Raw genomic sequence first — 15,409 nt, forward strand, 5'->3', positions numbered from 1 at the left:
AATCGGACAGTCTTGTTCTCAATTTGTCAGGCAGACTGGATAATCTTGATTGATATGGGGGATGCCTACTTCCATATATAGTACCTATTTACCCTGAATCTAGAAAGTTCCTGAGATTCGTTTTCCAGAACAGAATTTACCAGTTCAGGACTCTGTGCTTCAGCTTTTCCACAGTTCCCCAGATGTTTACCGGGGTCTTAGCCTCCATGGCAAAGTGGCTACACCTAATAGGGGTGAAGATCTCTCTCTACCTCGACAACTGACTTGTTTGCTGTCAGACAAGGTTGAAATGTACGGAGGACCTGCAGAAAACCCTGACATTAGCCTGAGAACTGGGTCTTCTAATAAATTTAGAGAAATCTCAACTAGTCCCTTCTCAAGAAATAGTATATTGGGATTAGGATCAACTCTAGTTTTTCAGGCTTTTCCCTCCCCCAAAAGGAGTGACGTCTGCCTTCAGAAAATAAAGAAGTTTCTCTCCCTTCAGTCTTGCCTAGCGAAGGATTGGATGATCCTTCTTGGGACTCTCTCATCCATCAAACAATTTGTAACTTTGGGTTGGTTGCACATGAGAAACCTGCAATTTTTCCTCAGAATCAACTGGAATTGGAAGATGCACCCACTTTCCTTTGTGTTCCCAGTAACAGCAGAAATAAAGGACTTGGTATGGTGGATTTCAAGACCAAGACTTTTGGAAGGGAAATATCTCATTCCTCTGAGCCCCAACCAAGTGTTTTATTCAGGAGCCTTGGACCTAGGTTGGGGAGTTCCCCTTGGAGACAAGGAAGTTTGAGGAGTTTGGACTGTGGAACAAAAGAGCTGACATATAAATTTAAAGGAGTTAAAAGCCTCCACTGAGGATTGAAAGCCTTTTTTACAAAGTCAGCAACAAAGTAACTACATCAAAGCTTGAACTCATTTTTATATTTCATGTCTGAAATTTTTTTTTTTTTTAATTTTGAACTCATTTTGATTAGTGTGTTGAATAGTATGGTTATTTATCCAATTGCAATAAAATTTCATAAAGTATCGAACAATAAGCTAGCAGCAGGTCCTCAAAGTTAATGGGAAACATATCAACTATAACAGATAACACCAAAGATTGGCAAGGAGAACAGTGTTTTACAATCACAAAGATGGGCACAAACAGAAAAAACAAATAAAAACATAATTACAACAGTGTTTACTCATATATTTATGTATGTGTTCATTCATTACTCGGCTTGTTCATGTGTCTTCATTCATTAGTCTGCATGTTCACATATTCATTGCTTTGAAAATGAAGATCCTTGTATGTCATAAGTGATGCATATTGCTGCTGTATGAAATGTGTTACCAAAATTTTCAAGTGAAACTGCTTAGCCTGTCCTGTAATATATATTATGTATTCCCTAAAATAGTTCAGTTAAGATAAACATATGCTTCTGAAACTAAATAAAAAGGACAAAATAAGTAGTTTTACATCCAAGACTTGTACTCGTGTGTTTATGTCCACCTGTCAAAAAGAGTTTACAAGGCAGTAAGAGATGTGGAAATCTATTTTGTGGTGTTTTGCATTTGTAGAGTTTTCCTGCATTACACTTTGACATGTAATTATATAAACTATTACTGAATCACTAGAACTATACACACACACACACACACACACACACACACACACACACACACACACACACACACACACACACACACACACACACAGAGATAACGCAAACAGAAAGAAAACACAGCTAACACAAAAAATTGGCAAAGAGATCATCTTTGTAAACAAACACTTTTGAATGAAATCCAGTTGTTCATTGCTTTTCCAAACAGTTTTCCTTCAATACAAACTACCCAAAATATTCCTGAATCACAACTAGCCATTATATTTGTGAATTTTAGCGTCTAAATCTGAAATATTATATGTAAAATATATCCCTAGCAAATTCCAGTCTTATGGCAACCAAATCAACTACCTAATGCAACCACATTCATGACCAAAACATAAGCTAATCCCCTGATTGGTTGCTATTTTATGATGTGGAATCAGATAGCCAATAGTAAGGAAAAATTTTAGTGACGTTTAAAGGCAACCAAAATCGTCTAGTGGGGATGTGAGAGCAGCAAGTTTGAATAGAACTTGAAAGACCCTTGCACGTGGCTTCACAGAGGCTACAGGTAAAGCCTGATATAATTACCTAATGGATTATAAGGGTTAACCCAATGCTAGCAATAATTTAATCTTGTATATCCATGTATCCCACCTCCTACAATGTGGGATTTAGCTATGTAATCACTTGGTAAGTTGCATATATAAAAATGATATTTTTATGATAGAATGAAATTTAATGTACTATACAGTAATACCTCGACATACGAGCATTCCGAGGTATGAGCCAGCCTCAGAGCAAAATTTTGCGTTGAGATATGAGCACAATATTGAGACGAGCATGCTTACAGATGCTAACACTAGATGGCCGAGCGTTTGGGAGCACTCTAAGACCGCTTCATTTGTTCAGTTCACATGGTCATTGACTTCTGTACACATCTCCCAAGCATCTCCTGTATTGTGTTTGCATTGTTTACATGAATGTCACTGTATTTATGAACATTCTTTGTAAGAAGTGATGGGTCCTAAGAAAGCGAGTGGTAAGGTTGGCAGTGAGAAAAAAAAATGCATCATGATGATGAAATTATCGAGAAACATGAGCGTGGTGTCTACATGAGTGAGTTGGCACGTGATCACTAGCGGAGTACATCGACGATATGTATAATCCTCAAACAGAAGGATGCTATCAAGAGCACAAAGGTTTCCAAAGGTATAACTAACATGTTCAAGTTATGGACAAATATAAAGGAACAGTATTAAATACGGTACCGTCCAACTCTCTCTCCCTCCCTTCCTCCTACACACACTGCCATTAGCTGCTATCGTCCATCTTGACGGTAAGAACTCGTAATAAAACCACATTTTACTTCATATCACAGTAATCATTTATTATATCATTTTGTGTGTGTACAGTGTCTATACAGCACAGCAATTAAAAACATGTTCTTTCCATTGTTATTATAATTAATTTGGTTGTTTTTAGAGGGCCGGAATGGATTTTAAATTTTTGTCAGTTATTTCATATAGGAAAAATTGAATTGAGACACAAGAAATTTGGCTTACGAGCTCGGTCCAGGAACGAATTATACTCATATCTCAAGGTATTACTGTACTTACCAAGTGATTACATAATCAGAGCCCTCCCTCCCTCCCTCCCCTCACATGGAGGAAGGCATAAAACAACTGTCTTTGCTTACTGGGTTGGTTCCACACTTCCCTGGTGGTGGCGGGATAATCATCTAACCAAGGGCAGTAGAGCTCTTACCGCAAATTTTAAAATCTAGCTGCCTCAGCTTAGCGGAACTATAGCTACGTAATCACTTGGTAAGTATTCATAAAATTTAATTTTATCATAAAAATATCATTTTTAGATCTGCTGGATAAGTAACAGTAAACTCTCAACTTGGTGAAAATTGTCTGCCTGCACTATGCCTTGCACTATACGGTATATGACTTGTCTCCCTTTTTTCTCCATGCTTTCCTATTTGTCCCACATAAATTCAGTCTATGTATACCATTCTCTCTTTTTGCATTTGTTCATGCATTTTATCTGTCTTTGCAGTCCAAACCCCTTATGAGAAAATAAGAACTATATATAAGCAAAAAAAAATCTGTAGGTTTCTAGGTTGTATGACGAGGAGGTTTCTGGGTTTTATGACGAGGATAAGTCTTTGATTCATGGAATGCAGCTTATAAGAAAAAACTTTGTGCCTTTGCACCACAGACTGCCAACTGTCTTGCAGTAAAGATGAAGGATGGTGGAAATGCAATAAATAGTGTGGTCATTTAATTATTTCCCCTTTTATTTTATTGATTATATGGTAGTGATAACAATTGTAAGATAAAGATATAATTATTATAAAAAATTTCATGTCATTGAAAACTGCACCTGACTTATCCAAAACCACCAATATTTATGTCCCCTCAGGCAAGTCTTACTACCCAAGCATGTCAAACTTCTGGTATAATTGATAGGCCTTTTAGGTGGAAAGTAGTAGCTAATGTATTTAACTTTCAAACCTATACAATACTACCAATATTCCAGTTCTAGTGTTAAAGGATTGTAACAGACTCTATAATAGAGAGGCTAAACCTACATATTTGTCTTTAAGCATTGTAATGTAACTGGATGCCATGGCAGTCTGATATCAGTGTTCAATGATAAGTGTTCAATGATAAATTTGAAGCTCTCCTTGTCAACTGGTGATTTTGAATAAAGATGAAGTGAGCCTTCTACCTTCATAATTAATTATTATCTTGAATATTGATATGATTTTTCTTTATCTTGCAGTTAAGAAACAGAACTGGAAGCCTTTAGATATCCAACCACTTAAAAGGGAAAAAGGTTTCCGTCGCAATGATGGCAGAGCCTCAGACTCCTTGGACTGGAGAGCAGATTCTCGTCCAGTAAGCAGTTTATCAAGAGGAAGGGGAGGTGGTCGTGGTGGAGTCATCCGTAGTGGTAGGGGCCGTGGAAGAGGAATGAGAGGCATTGGTATAGGAGGAGGAGGGCAGGGTCCAAGAGGGACATTTAGAAGTCCATCAACTGAACCTTTTGAAAACTTTGTAGAATATTCAGAGGTATGTTTCTGATTGATGTTTATGATGTTTGGTTGCACTAGATTAGTCTTGTAATGGTATTTAATATTTTTTTTTGTTTTTGTTTGTAATTCTATTTTATCGAAGCCTTCTAGCATGTCTCAAGTTTGTAGTTAAGTTTTTGAAAATGCAAATTTTTTTCTAAGTTGTATTTTGGTTCCTGCTTTGAGCATGTTACTTTATTGATAGTGCTTTCCTTTAGTATCTATGAACTCTAGTATGGTTTTAGTTATAAAAGTAACTGTAAGTGAAGAGCTATATCACTGAAAAAATTGTCCCAACATCATTCATGTCTATATTTCATATTTTGTAACTTTTTGCTTGTTATATGTTTTTATGTTGGTAGTATTGTCTTGTCACATTTGTGAAATAACTTTTCAATAGTCTAATCACATACACTGCTTGGGGTGTTATTTTATTTTCTGTAATCCCTTTATGTAGAAACTAAACAACCTTATAAATCTTGGTTACCTGTTGTAGTCCCTTTCTATTTTGAAGTTAAATTTGTAAAACCTAAGGTTACTGTAAGGTAATATAATACAGACTTAGATGATGTTGGAGTAAAAAGGAAGGGAAAATATGATGCAAACTTAAGTATGAAATACAGTGAAAACTCATGAATGTAGAAGGGGGTGGTGGGTTGCTTGTCAGGTATTCTGATTATGTGGGTGCCCTTTTGGGCAAGTTGGACTGTTACAAGGTTTGATCATCTGTATGCGGTTTGTCATATAAACCCAGTAATCATAAAATAGCTTTAACTGTGAAGAACGCATCCAGTTGCAAAGCAGAATATTTCAAGGAAGACGATTCTGGCATATATTTAGTCAACTTTAAGAACAACTTTCAGATTCTTGTAGATAATTTATAACCTACCAATATTCATTGTTCTGTTTTCCTTAAAAGTGGTTAGACTTAATGCTGTTCCTCTTGGACTTAGCAATGTTTCTTTTGCATTAGCCAAGTGCCATTCACAGGATTCAGTTTTATGGATGATGCACTGTTAATATTTAGTCACTAGGTTCAAGCGCTGTCTCTGACTAGCTTCTACCCCAGTTACTTATTGGATGTCAGATGACTCAGATTCCTTGCATTTACAATTTTTTATCATTTAAACGGGGTTCCAAGTGGTGCCAGAAGATTTATCCTAATGTTGAAAAATACAAATTAACAAAAAAATTTGTCTCTGTGCTGTTTTCCTCTTATCATGTAACCTTTTTCATCATAATTATTAATGTTCATTTCCTCTGCTCGTTATGTTGATGTAGTTAACATGGTGTTCCATGCAAAATATTCTTGTCGTTGCTGCAATCAGCATAACTGGCTTCAGTTCCTTTACTGACTAGGGCTTCCTCCACCCTTGCCCCTTCCTCAAGTACCATTTTCACATTGGCCTCTAAGGCCACCATGCTTGCAGCTTCCTTTCTTGCAGTTCTTACGTCACCTATGGTACCTGCACCTGATGTAGCTCACATGTTCCTTGTAATATCTCCATTTGTTTGTTTCCTGGCTACAGCTCCTCATGGCCTCATTAGTTGTAACTAACTTAGATCCATTTGCTCAGGGACCTTCCTCAGTCCCTGTAAAACTCAGATGTATCCAGAAACCACAACAGGAGTTTGCTTATTCCCAAAACATACAGTCAGCTGTCATACCTCATCTCAGCCTTCAGCCAATTCCTTGATTGTGATTGTTAGTTGTGTCAGCACCAGTTGTTTTCATGGCTGCCTGTTCAAGTGATTCATTGCTTCTATAGTCAAAAATTACTTCTTAACCGTATGTATCTAGTTTGTTTGCTTACTCTACCCACTTGCCTCTGCTGTGACCCCCTCAGGCCTCCCTTCTTGGATTACCATGAGGGTCAAGTTAGATTTCTCTCATGACTGATTTATTGATAGAGGTTTTAGACAAGGATAATCTTGAAGAAGTGTGTATACTGTTGAGTGGCACTTTGTTTGGCCAGATTCTAGAGTTTGCAACATTTGTAATCTGTCGTTCTATTAGATCCATGCCCAGGTCCTCCATAGCTGCCCTTTGTTATGATGAAGCTTCAGTTCCAAGACATTAAAGCTAACTACCCAAATTAACATTAAAGCTAACTACCCAAATCCTTGGACCATATACTCAAGGCATTAAGGCTGCATATAGCTGGTAGCAACTTTGGTCATGGTTGAAACAAACCCATGAGTATGCATCACCACCTGCCTTTTCCTGATCAGAATTTCTGGAAGTTTTACAAATCTAAGGGTGCTTCTTTCAGGGTTACCATTCATTTGCTATTAATGAATTCAGTGGCAAAGGAAGCCCAAGTTTCCCCCAGACCTTGTTTTGTCAGCTAGTTGGCCTCAAAAATGGATTTCTGCATGCAGTTCTGCTGGGCGAGTTATGCTTTGTAACTGGCAAGGGTGGGTCCTAGATGTTGCCAATGCCATTCTGTCTTTGGGATCTCCCTCTGCTAAGAACAGCCAGATTTCAATAGTGCAGTCTTTCTCTTGCATGTGTTTTAATTGCTGAATGCATTTTATATGTATTTTCTATTGGCCAGCATCAGGGTGGAGAAATGGGATGTGGCTTCTTACAGTATCTCCAGGTTGGTTTCCTTGTCAGGGTTATGCTCCTTGTGTGTCTTGGACCCTATGTGTCAACCTCTTTATAGAAAAGGAGAGACAAGGTAACATTTACAGCAACCATAATTGCTATTGTCGGCCTAGAGACCACTGCCTCCTCATTGTCATTGTTTGCATGCAAAGTTTCTCTGCTCTGGTCTCCACACCACCCCCCTTCTTCTGACATTGTACCACAACACCTTGCCAAGTGATGGCTTTCTTGGTTTATCGCAACCATCTTTTTCTCATTTGCCCATTTTGTTACTCACAGCCTCCTCAGTCTCCCTTGTCCTGTTGTTCAGGAGACTGAGGAAAGTTTTCCTATAAACCTACTGCTGTGGTGTTCTTAGATTAATTCCTGTTGTCCTCTCTACCCTCTCCAGGTTTGGGAACTGTCTTCATGAGACTTGAAAGCCCTGAAAGAACATAAGGCATGATGCCTTATGTCCTTGAGTTTATCTTCTTTAATTAGCATCTACCATTTCTTAATACAGGTCCTCACAACCAATGTCCTTTTGACTCCTGTCCTCCTGAGACATGCCCTTGAAGATGAAGTGATTTCCAGGCTGTAGAAGAGTATTATTTTGAGGAATTTGCTAGAGCTTTGGGGTTCTTCAGTCTTCTCTTCATCCCAAAGTCATTTGGGGAGCCACTTAATGATCTGTCCAATCCCTTGGCAGAAATATCCACTAATCACTGATCCTCAATTGGTCTCTTTCACTGGAGAGTTTGTAGCCAAAATTCACAATTCTAGCGGGGATGGTTGTCTTTAGGTTTCTGCACTGCCTTTCACTGCTCACAGGGACAGTCTTCCATGTTCTGTAAGTGCTCTTCGTTCAACAGTCTTCCATGTTCTGAAAGTGCTTTCCATTCCTGCCTTCATTATAAGGAGTCTGTATAAGGAGTCCGTTCATCCTTCTTGTTTGTCTCTGCAGGTAGATGCTCAGGGTTGGCCTTTATCCAGGAACTCCAATTCATAATGGCTGTGACATTTAAATACTTTTATTCTACTGCATCATATGCGCTTATTCCTTTCTAGGTTTTAAATAAAATGTGAAGCTCTGCCATTGTAAGGAGGTTACATGGAATTATCAAAACACTTTTTCCAAATTTTATATGCATATCTCTCATTGGAATTTAGATAAGTAGTATTCATTGATTCCCATCATCATGGTGGTCCATGTACTTTCAGAGGGGGAAGGGGTTAAATCACTCATCTCCACGTAATTCAGATTTCAATTGTCTAATCCTTTGGAGCCATGTATTTCCTTGAGTACACCAAGCTTTATGCCTCTTGTTCTCAATTAGCTCCTCCGGGTACATTTTCCATAGCAGACCCATTGCTTTTGGTAATGGCCATCTTCATGAAATTCTTCCTTTGCAATATTACTTTTGGAATGAACCCTTTTCACTTTGCATCTAGTAATTCATGATCATTTGCTGGGACAGGGTTGCTGGCAGCTACTACTTCCTTTTTTGGCTTCAGTTTTTTCATTCTCCTCTTGAAGAGTGATTCAAGTGTTTTATGAAAAATGGGCTTGATATCAACAAGCTGTTCTGAATTAAAACTAGTTTGTATACAAACTTATTATTCATAAACCCTTCTGCTTAGGAGAGTGATTAATAGTAGTGTCCACAAGGGTTTTCGGCTTTGCTAAGTATGTGTGCTTGAATTGTTTTCTTTGAAAGGCTTTGCATTTTTCACCAAGATGTGGTGCACACAGTTTAAGGTCATTTTGTGAGTAATATTTTTGTATAACAATCGATATTATTTGGAAAGTCCTTTTTTTGTAAGAATTAAATTTTTTTTATATATATTTTTGAAAAACATTGTTCTTTAGGACTTCATAGTCCAAGGATATAGGTGAGTTAGCAAAGTTGAGTAATAATTAGAAGTGGTTTGTCTGAGGGTTTATATACTGTATATACTCTTGTAACATGCTATCTCGCATATCATGCGACTCCCAAATTTTCACCCTGAAAAAATGATTTAATCATGTATCTCTCGTGTCATGCGAGTTAAATTTATGAGACCAAATAACAATAGGCTAACTTCTTTTCCTCCTCTTTATCTATTCCATTTTTTAGTTAGGCTAACACCCTTTTCCTCCATCTCTTAATGTATCCCATCTTGTAGTTAAGTTTATAAAAATAAAAGAGAATGCCAAAAGTATTGTCAGTAATTATATACTTATTTTGAAAACCCACACATAATGCCAGAAACTGCTGATTTGCTATGAACAACTGAATCTGATAATAACAGCCTTTTTGCTTGCATTTCAACCATCATACGATAGTAAAGAATTACGGTAGTTATGTTAAAAATGACTTTAAGGAGAATAGGACTGATACAGTGGTCCCCTGTATTCGCTGTGGATGCATACCAGACACATCCTCCCCCCTGGCGAATGGTTAGAATCCGCGAGTAGTTTGAGCCTCTATTAAAACGCTGAAAGCAGCTTATTTTGTTAGTTAAAATTCAAGAAAAACCTACTAAAATTTTTATACTACTTGGGTTTTTTTTAAAAGTTTTATCACAATAAGTGCATTTTATGATGAAATTTATAAAAGAAACAGGAATTTCTGGATATTTCTCAGAAAAATACAGCAAATAGGAGAATTTTCCGTGAATAATACGGGAAAATGTTCCTGAGAGAAATCCATGAATGTGTGTGAGTCCGTGAATACGGTGGTCCACTGTATATTTTTACATTACTATATCAGTATTCACTATGGAGAAAATGTTGGTAAGGTCATATACTGCTAAATTTAATCTGGAAGTTTTAGCTGAAGTAAGGAAAGAATGTTGATCCACTAATGACTATTATTGTGCATCGGCAACATGGATGAAACTAGCAAACACTGGTATAGTACTATGAAACTCAACTGTAAACAAAATTTGAGAGAAACGTTTTAATCAAAACTATTGGGCATGAAAGAACACATTTTACTGTTTTCACTCCAATAATAGATAAATACGTAAAGCTCATAGTATTCTGACGAGGTCAAGTGAAAATATCGAACAGAATCTGTTGATCTTTGTTCATGCAGTAAACATGCCCTCAGCGCCATCTACTAATGAAAAAAAATAACTAAATTTTGTTCTCAAAGTATACATTTTAAAGTGATATTTCTACTTGAAAATACTTCGTATAACGTAAGAAAACACTTCGTATAACATATAACAACCTTGTCCCATATAAAGAGTATCTTGAGATTCATTTGCGCTAACTAGAAGGAAGAATGTCGCTCTGATATGAGTTCAGAACAGCAAAACAAACTTACCTCTCAATTGCCCTCAACTGATTTCCAAATCAAAACATTGATTGCTATGTTTGTAGTTTATAATGCAAACAAAAAGTAATATAACAAATAGTAATATGAAAATACATTTGATAGTTTTGGATGCAGTGAAGTTTTGTTTGTATTTTATCTTACGATACTATGTGATTATTACATACTCGAATTTCATATCTGGTATGATGTAACCCCCTTAAAATTAGCTCCAAAATTAGGCCTTCAAAAGTCGCATGATACACAAGTATATATGGTATATATTTTGAAGAATGAGATATTTGGAATTTATAATAATTTTCAGTTCTAAAAATACTTTATTAATAAATTCATTTACGGTACCTATCAATTATGTAAATGTCAGCAAGATGTTCAGATTCTTCATATTAGTAATTTTGTGTTCCTTAGTATTGATAAGATGTTATGCAAATATTAGGAAGAATTCCTATGTTGGTATCCAATAGGAATTGATGAAATATTAGTGCTTTAAAATATATATTGGTAAATAATGTACTGCAGGTCTCTTAGTAACAGGTTTATTGTTTCTTTTTCTTTTAATATGTGATATGCAGTTTCATATTTTCATTTTGCTCTGAATTCTATGATCTTTCCATATATAATTTTTACCTTTAAAAAATTTTGTATTATGGGTTTTTATGCAGTTTGACAGGGGAGTTTGTTTTAGGATTTTGAAATGTTAGCATTATTGCAAATACTTGTCAATTTACCATGTGCTCTGTAATTGTTTTGAAAACCTTGTGGCACTCATATACATTCCTTTTATAAGGAACAGGGTTAGTTTTGTTTACTTCACTTGGATCCTTCATTGAGATTATTTGGCCGACAAAATTTTTTGAAGAGATCTTGGCCTTTATTCTCTGTAAATTACTATTATTATTATTATTATTATTAGTTTGTTTGTGCACCTTACTTTTTGTGAATTGCAATTTCTGGTACTTGTACTATTTGATATTTTACTATTGATAATCATTAGATTACCGTATGTAATTTTGTATTTTTAGATGCTTGAATCATTTTCTGTTTCATGTTTCAAATATTTAATAGATTTTTGACACATAGAGGAAGAAGATGCATGCAGCACCAGTCCTGTAATTGTACTTTAGCTGGATTTAAGTTGCTTTGATGGCTAAGATGATTATCTTCCGTTGCCATCTGCTGTATTTGCTATTGTGTTTTTAAATGAAGGTCAGTTTCTCCGCACAGTTTATATGTTTACCGAGAAGAGGAGTAGAATCATTTGAGATTATTATTGGTAAGGTCTTTGTTAACGATTTTTTTATATATTCTAGTGTTAGGAGCCATTTTGCAGGTGATGTTTCCGTTTGAATTGTCACTCGTCCATTAGCTTCACAGTAGTTAAAATAATTTGATAATGTAATTTGGAAATGTGTGCTTCATGGTACAATGACCATTGAAATAAGAATCTTATTTCTAAGTAGGCCCTTTTAACAGTTTTAGATTTTGTGTAAATAGTGTAAGTGAATAACTAGACTGACTTCACACCTCAAGCTGATTTACTTTGCAAATGTTTGGTTAATATAGTAAATAGATGTACTACTTTGAGTAGTACATCTATTTACTATAGTAACCATGTAGTACATGTAGTATTCTGAATTAAAATGTAACTTCAGGCATTTTAAATCCTTTTTAATTTTGATGAATGGTAGCAATTCTTTTACGATTACGTATATGTTCCATATTAGCTTTGTTTTATTTAAGAGATTAAACTTTGCTGATCAGATCAGTGTAAAATAACCAATTGTATGTCATTAGTAACTGTTTTTATTTTATAAGATATGGAAAAACTATAATCCTGCATTGTGGTAATGAGTGTGAATCGGTTTCAGGAGCCTGCTTTTTTTAGTAGTTGGTGTAAAAGTTTGTACACTACTAAGTCTTACTTCAATGTAGTTTAATTTAATCCTGCAAAGTTAAAATAGTAATGTTATCATGTATCTTGTGCTCTCTTGTCACGTATTTACTAAATATTTATATGTAGTGTTTTTTTTTTGTCACCAGGCATATTTTTGCTATTACTCATACAGTATTACATCCAGGATTGCTGAATAATAACTGTGCATGTTACTGACTTCTTAGATTTTGGTCTCAATTGTTTTGAATATACTAAATATGTCAAGATCACAGTTTATTAGTTTATTACCCATACAGCTATAGGCCACTGGTCTGACTCTTGGCAGTGTAGGTTGATACTATTTATTTATAATAAAAGTATCTTGGGTTGTCTTAGGACCTGACTCTTGGCAGTATAGGTTGATACTATTTATTTGTAATAAAAGTATCTTGGGTTGTCTTAGGACCCAATAATTTTCATTTATACATTCGGTGAATGCAGTTGTGATGCCATTGACCTAGGAGACCGTGGGTTTTTAGCTATGAAAAATAGAAATTAATAAAAAATTTGTCACATCTTGGTGAATTACGTTATCATAATATTTTAGGACTTTAGGTGATTCTTATTATTCAACTGGTAAAAATGATTCAAGGTCACTACTTTCAATCCATGTAAATTCTTACCATTTGTTTTGCATTTATTCTGAATTATATTACGCATAGTCTGATTTACACGGTACTGAATTGCTTTCCAGGAGTAAGGTGCCATGAACTCACTTGTGGTTTTTTTCCTCCTTTCAAATGAAAGGATCAAATTCCTCCCTATCCACAGATTCCAGATTATATTCTTCAGGACCCAAGTTTGATGCAGTATTTTGTTCCATCGATTGGCTTCATCTTCCCAGAATATACTGAAGATAAAGTAACAGTCAAGGACAAAATAAAGAAGCAAGTGTAAGTACTGTACTTAAAATACCAAGTCTTAAATTTTCTGTTCAGGGTTATGCTTTTTCAGTTTTAGATTGTTTCATAATACAATAGCAAACACTAAATGTCTACCAGAAGTTGGGAAGAATGCACAGGTTAATTTAATCTACCACTCCCTTATTTAAAGTGCTGGTATATATTGGGTGAGGAAGAACCCAAATCTTAATGGGAGGAAATTTATATTGAGGAGAATGGTTTTGAATCTATTTAAATTTATATAACCCTTCTTACCAAGAATGAAACTATGTGAAGTAGCTGTTATCAAATAACAGGAAATTTAATCCACCTTTTCATTAACAAATGTAGTAAAAAAAAAAGCTACTAATAATGCACTGTTTCACTGTATGCTACATGTAATCTTCAGAAGTGTGTATTCTTTTTTTTTTGCTTATAAGACTACATGATTGGTCAGAGTGTTTTCCCTCGTGTCCCTTGATTTCAAGTACACTACATACAGTGGTACCTCGTTTATTAAACATTTCGTATGCTGAACATTCTGTTTTTCAAATGAAATTTTTGAGGAAATTTTGTGGTTTCTTGAACAAGTACTCATACTTCGAACTGACCGATTATCTTGTTTGTACTTGTATTTGATGCTCTACCCTGTCTTATTAGAAAAACTGTATTACAGTGCGCCCCCACTTTTACATGGTATTAGGTTTCAGAACCTGCTGCGGAAATGCAAAAATCCCCTTTAGAAGTGCTTATAGCTGGCTTACAGCTACCAAATACCCAGTACCTCATAAACTAAAATGCTTATAACTGTTTATTTTAACAGTTCACTGCTTATTTTGATATAGTTCAGACAAAATTATACCTGAAGTTATTGTACTAAAACAATATACGTAATGTAATTTCAAACAAAAATACACCCCAAACCATAGTCCTAAATCATCCTAAGACATCTTAGATTAGTACATACCCTTTTACAACTGTTACTCTTAAGTATATACACCTCCTAAAATGCTTATAACAGTGATTTACTCATTTTAAAATATTGATATTAATGTAAATAGAAAAATATCTGTAAAATGTTTAATTCAAATTAAATTAATCTGCCTTATAGAAGGTTTGACAACTATTCAAGTTACCCCTGTACTGTATACCTGAGATAAGCTGTTTTTTCTCTGAATATTTAAGTATTAATCCTTCTTAAATTGTCAAAATTCTCATTTTTTTTATAACAACACTGTTTATTCACTAATTACCGTATTTTTTCATATTGTTTATATGACTGAGTAATGATTTTTATGATGATAATGATTTACAGCATCCTTATAATGTAGTTAAGTATGTATCTATTAAGCTCACTCCAGGTTGGCCCCAGATTGGCCATAATAGGTGTGCAGTCTCTCTCTCTCTCTCTCTCTCTCTCTCTCTCTCTCTCTCTCTCTCTCTCTCTCTCTCTCTCTCTCTCTCTCTCTCTCTCTCTCTCTCTCTCTCTCTCTCTCTCATGTAAGATATACCATATATTTCCACATATAAGACGACTTTAAAAATCATGGCAAATTTTCATCAATTTATCTCATATCTGTAGTATAAAACGACTTCTAAATTACAAAACTAAAATGTTTTTTGGAGGAAATTGATTATTTGCAAAAATTAGACAGTACAACTACATTTATAATAATGATGACTTAAATAAAGGTTGTTTTGCTTGTTGTATATATTACTGTTATATTGTTACTGTATTACAGATAAATATCGCCATGTACATCATTTGCATTGGATATTGTTTATTCTCAAAATCTCGGCTGATTTGAGTATTATCGGTATATTCATTGCCATTATTTATTAGAAGAGATATAATTTGGAGATACCTTTTATCATAAATTAATGAAGTTGGTTGGAAATGTGCACATATTACTTCTTGTATAAGCAATTTCCAAAGGTGGGTTTAACAAAGCAGATTCTATATCATGTTTTTCATACTGACGTTGCCTCAAAGGGAAACCATTGTTTG

General features: G+C 35.1%; 1 protein-coding gene across 7 annotated transcripts in view; it reads left to right on the forward strand.

The window, feature by feature from the left end:
- The window catches only part of LOC135220659 (la-related protein 1B-like), a 255,882-nt gene that overhangs the window by 119,678 nt on the left and 120,795 nt on the right, over window positions 1–15,409 (forward strand). For 6 of the 7 annotated variants that reach the window (XM_064258015.1, XM_064258011.1, XM_064258014.1 and 3 more), the window contains 2 exons: window positions 4,383–4,672; window positions 13,268–13,413. In XM_064258015.1, coding sequence (XP_064114085.1) covers window positions 4,383–4,672; window positions 13,268–13,413 — 436 coding nt within the window. The remainder of the gene's footprint in view (window positions 1–4,382; window positions 4,673–13,267; window positions 13,414–15,409) is intronic. The other variant, XM_064258013.1, reaches the window with a different exon arrangement.

Source organism: Macrobrachium nipponense, chromosome 2 (assembly GCF_015104395.2).
Source record: "Macrobrachium nipponense isolate FS-2020 chromosome 2, ASM1510439v2, whole genome shotgun sequence".
Classification (NCBI taxonomy): Eukaryota; Metazoa; Arthropoda; class Malacostraca; order Decapoda; family Palaemonidae; genus Macrobrachium; species Macrobrachium nipponense.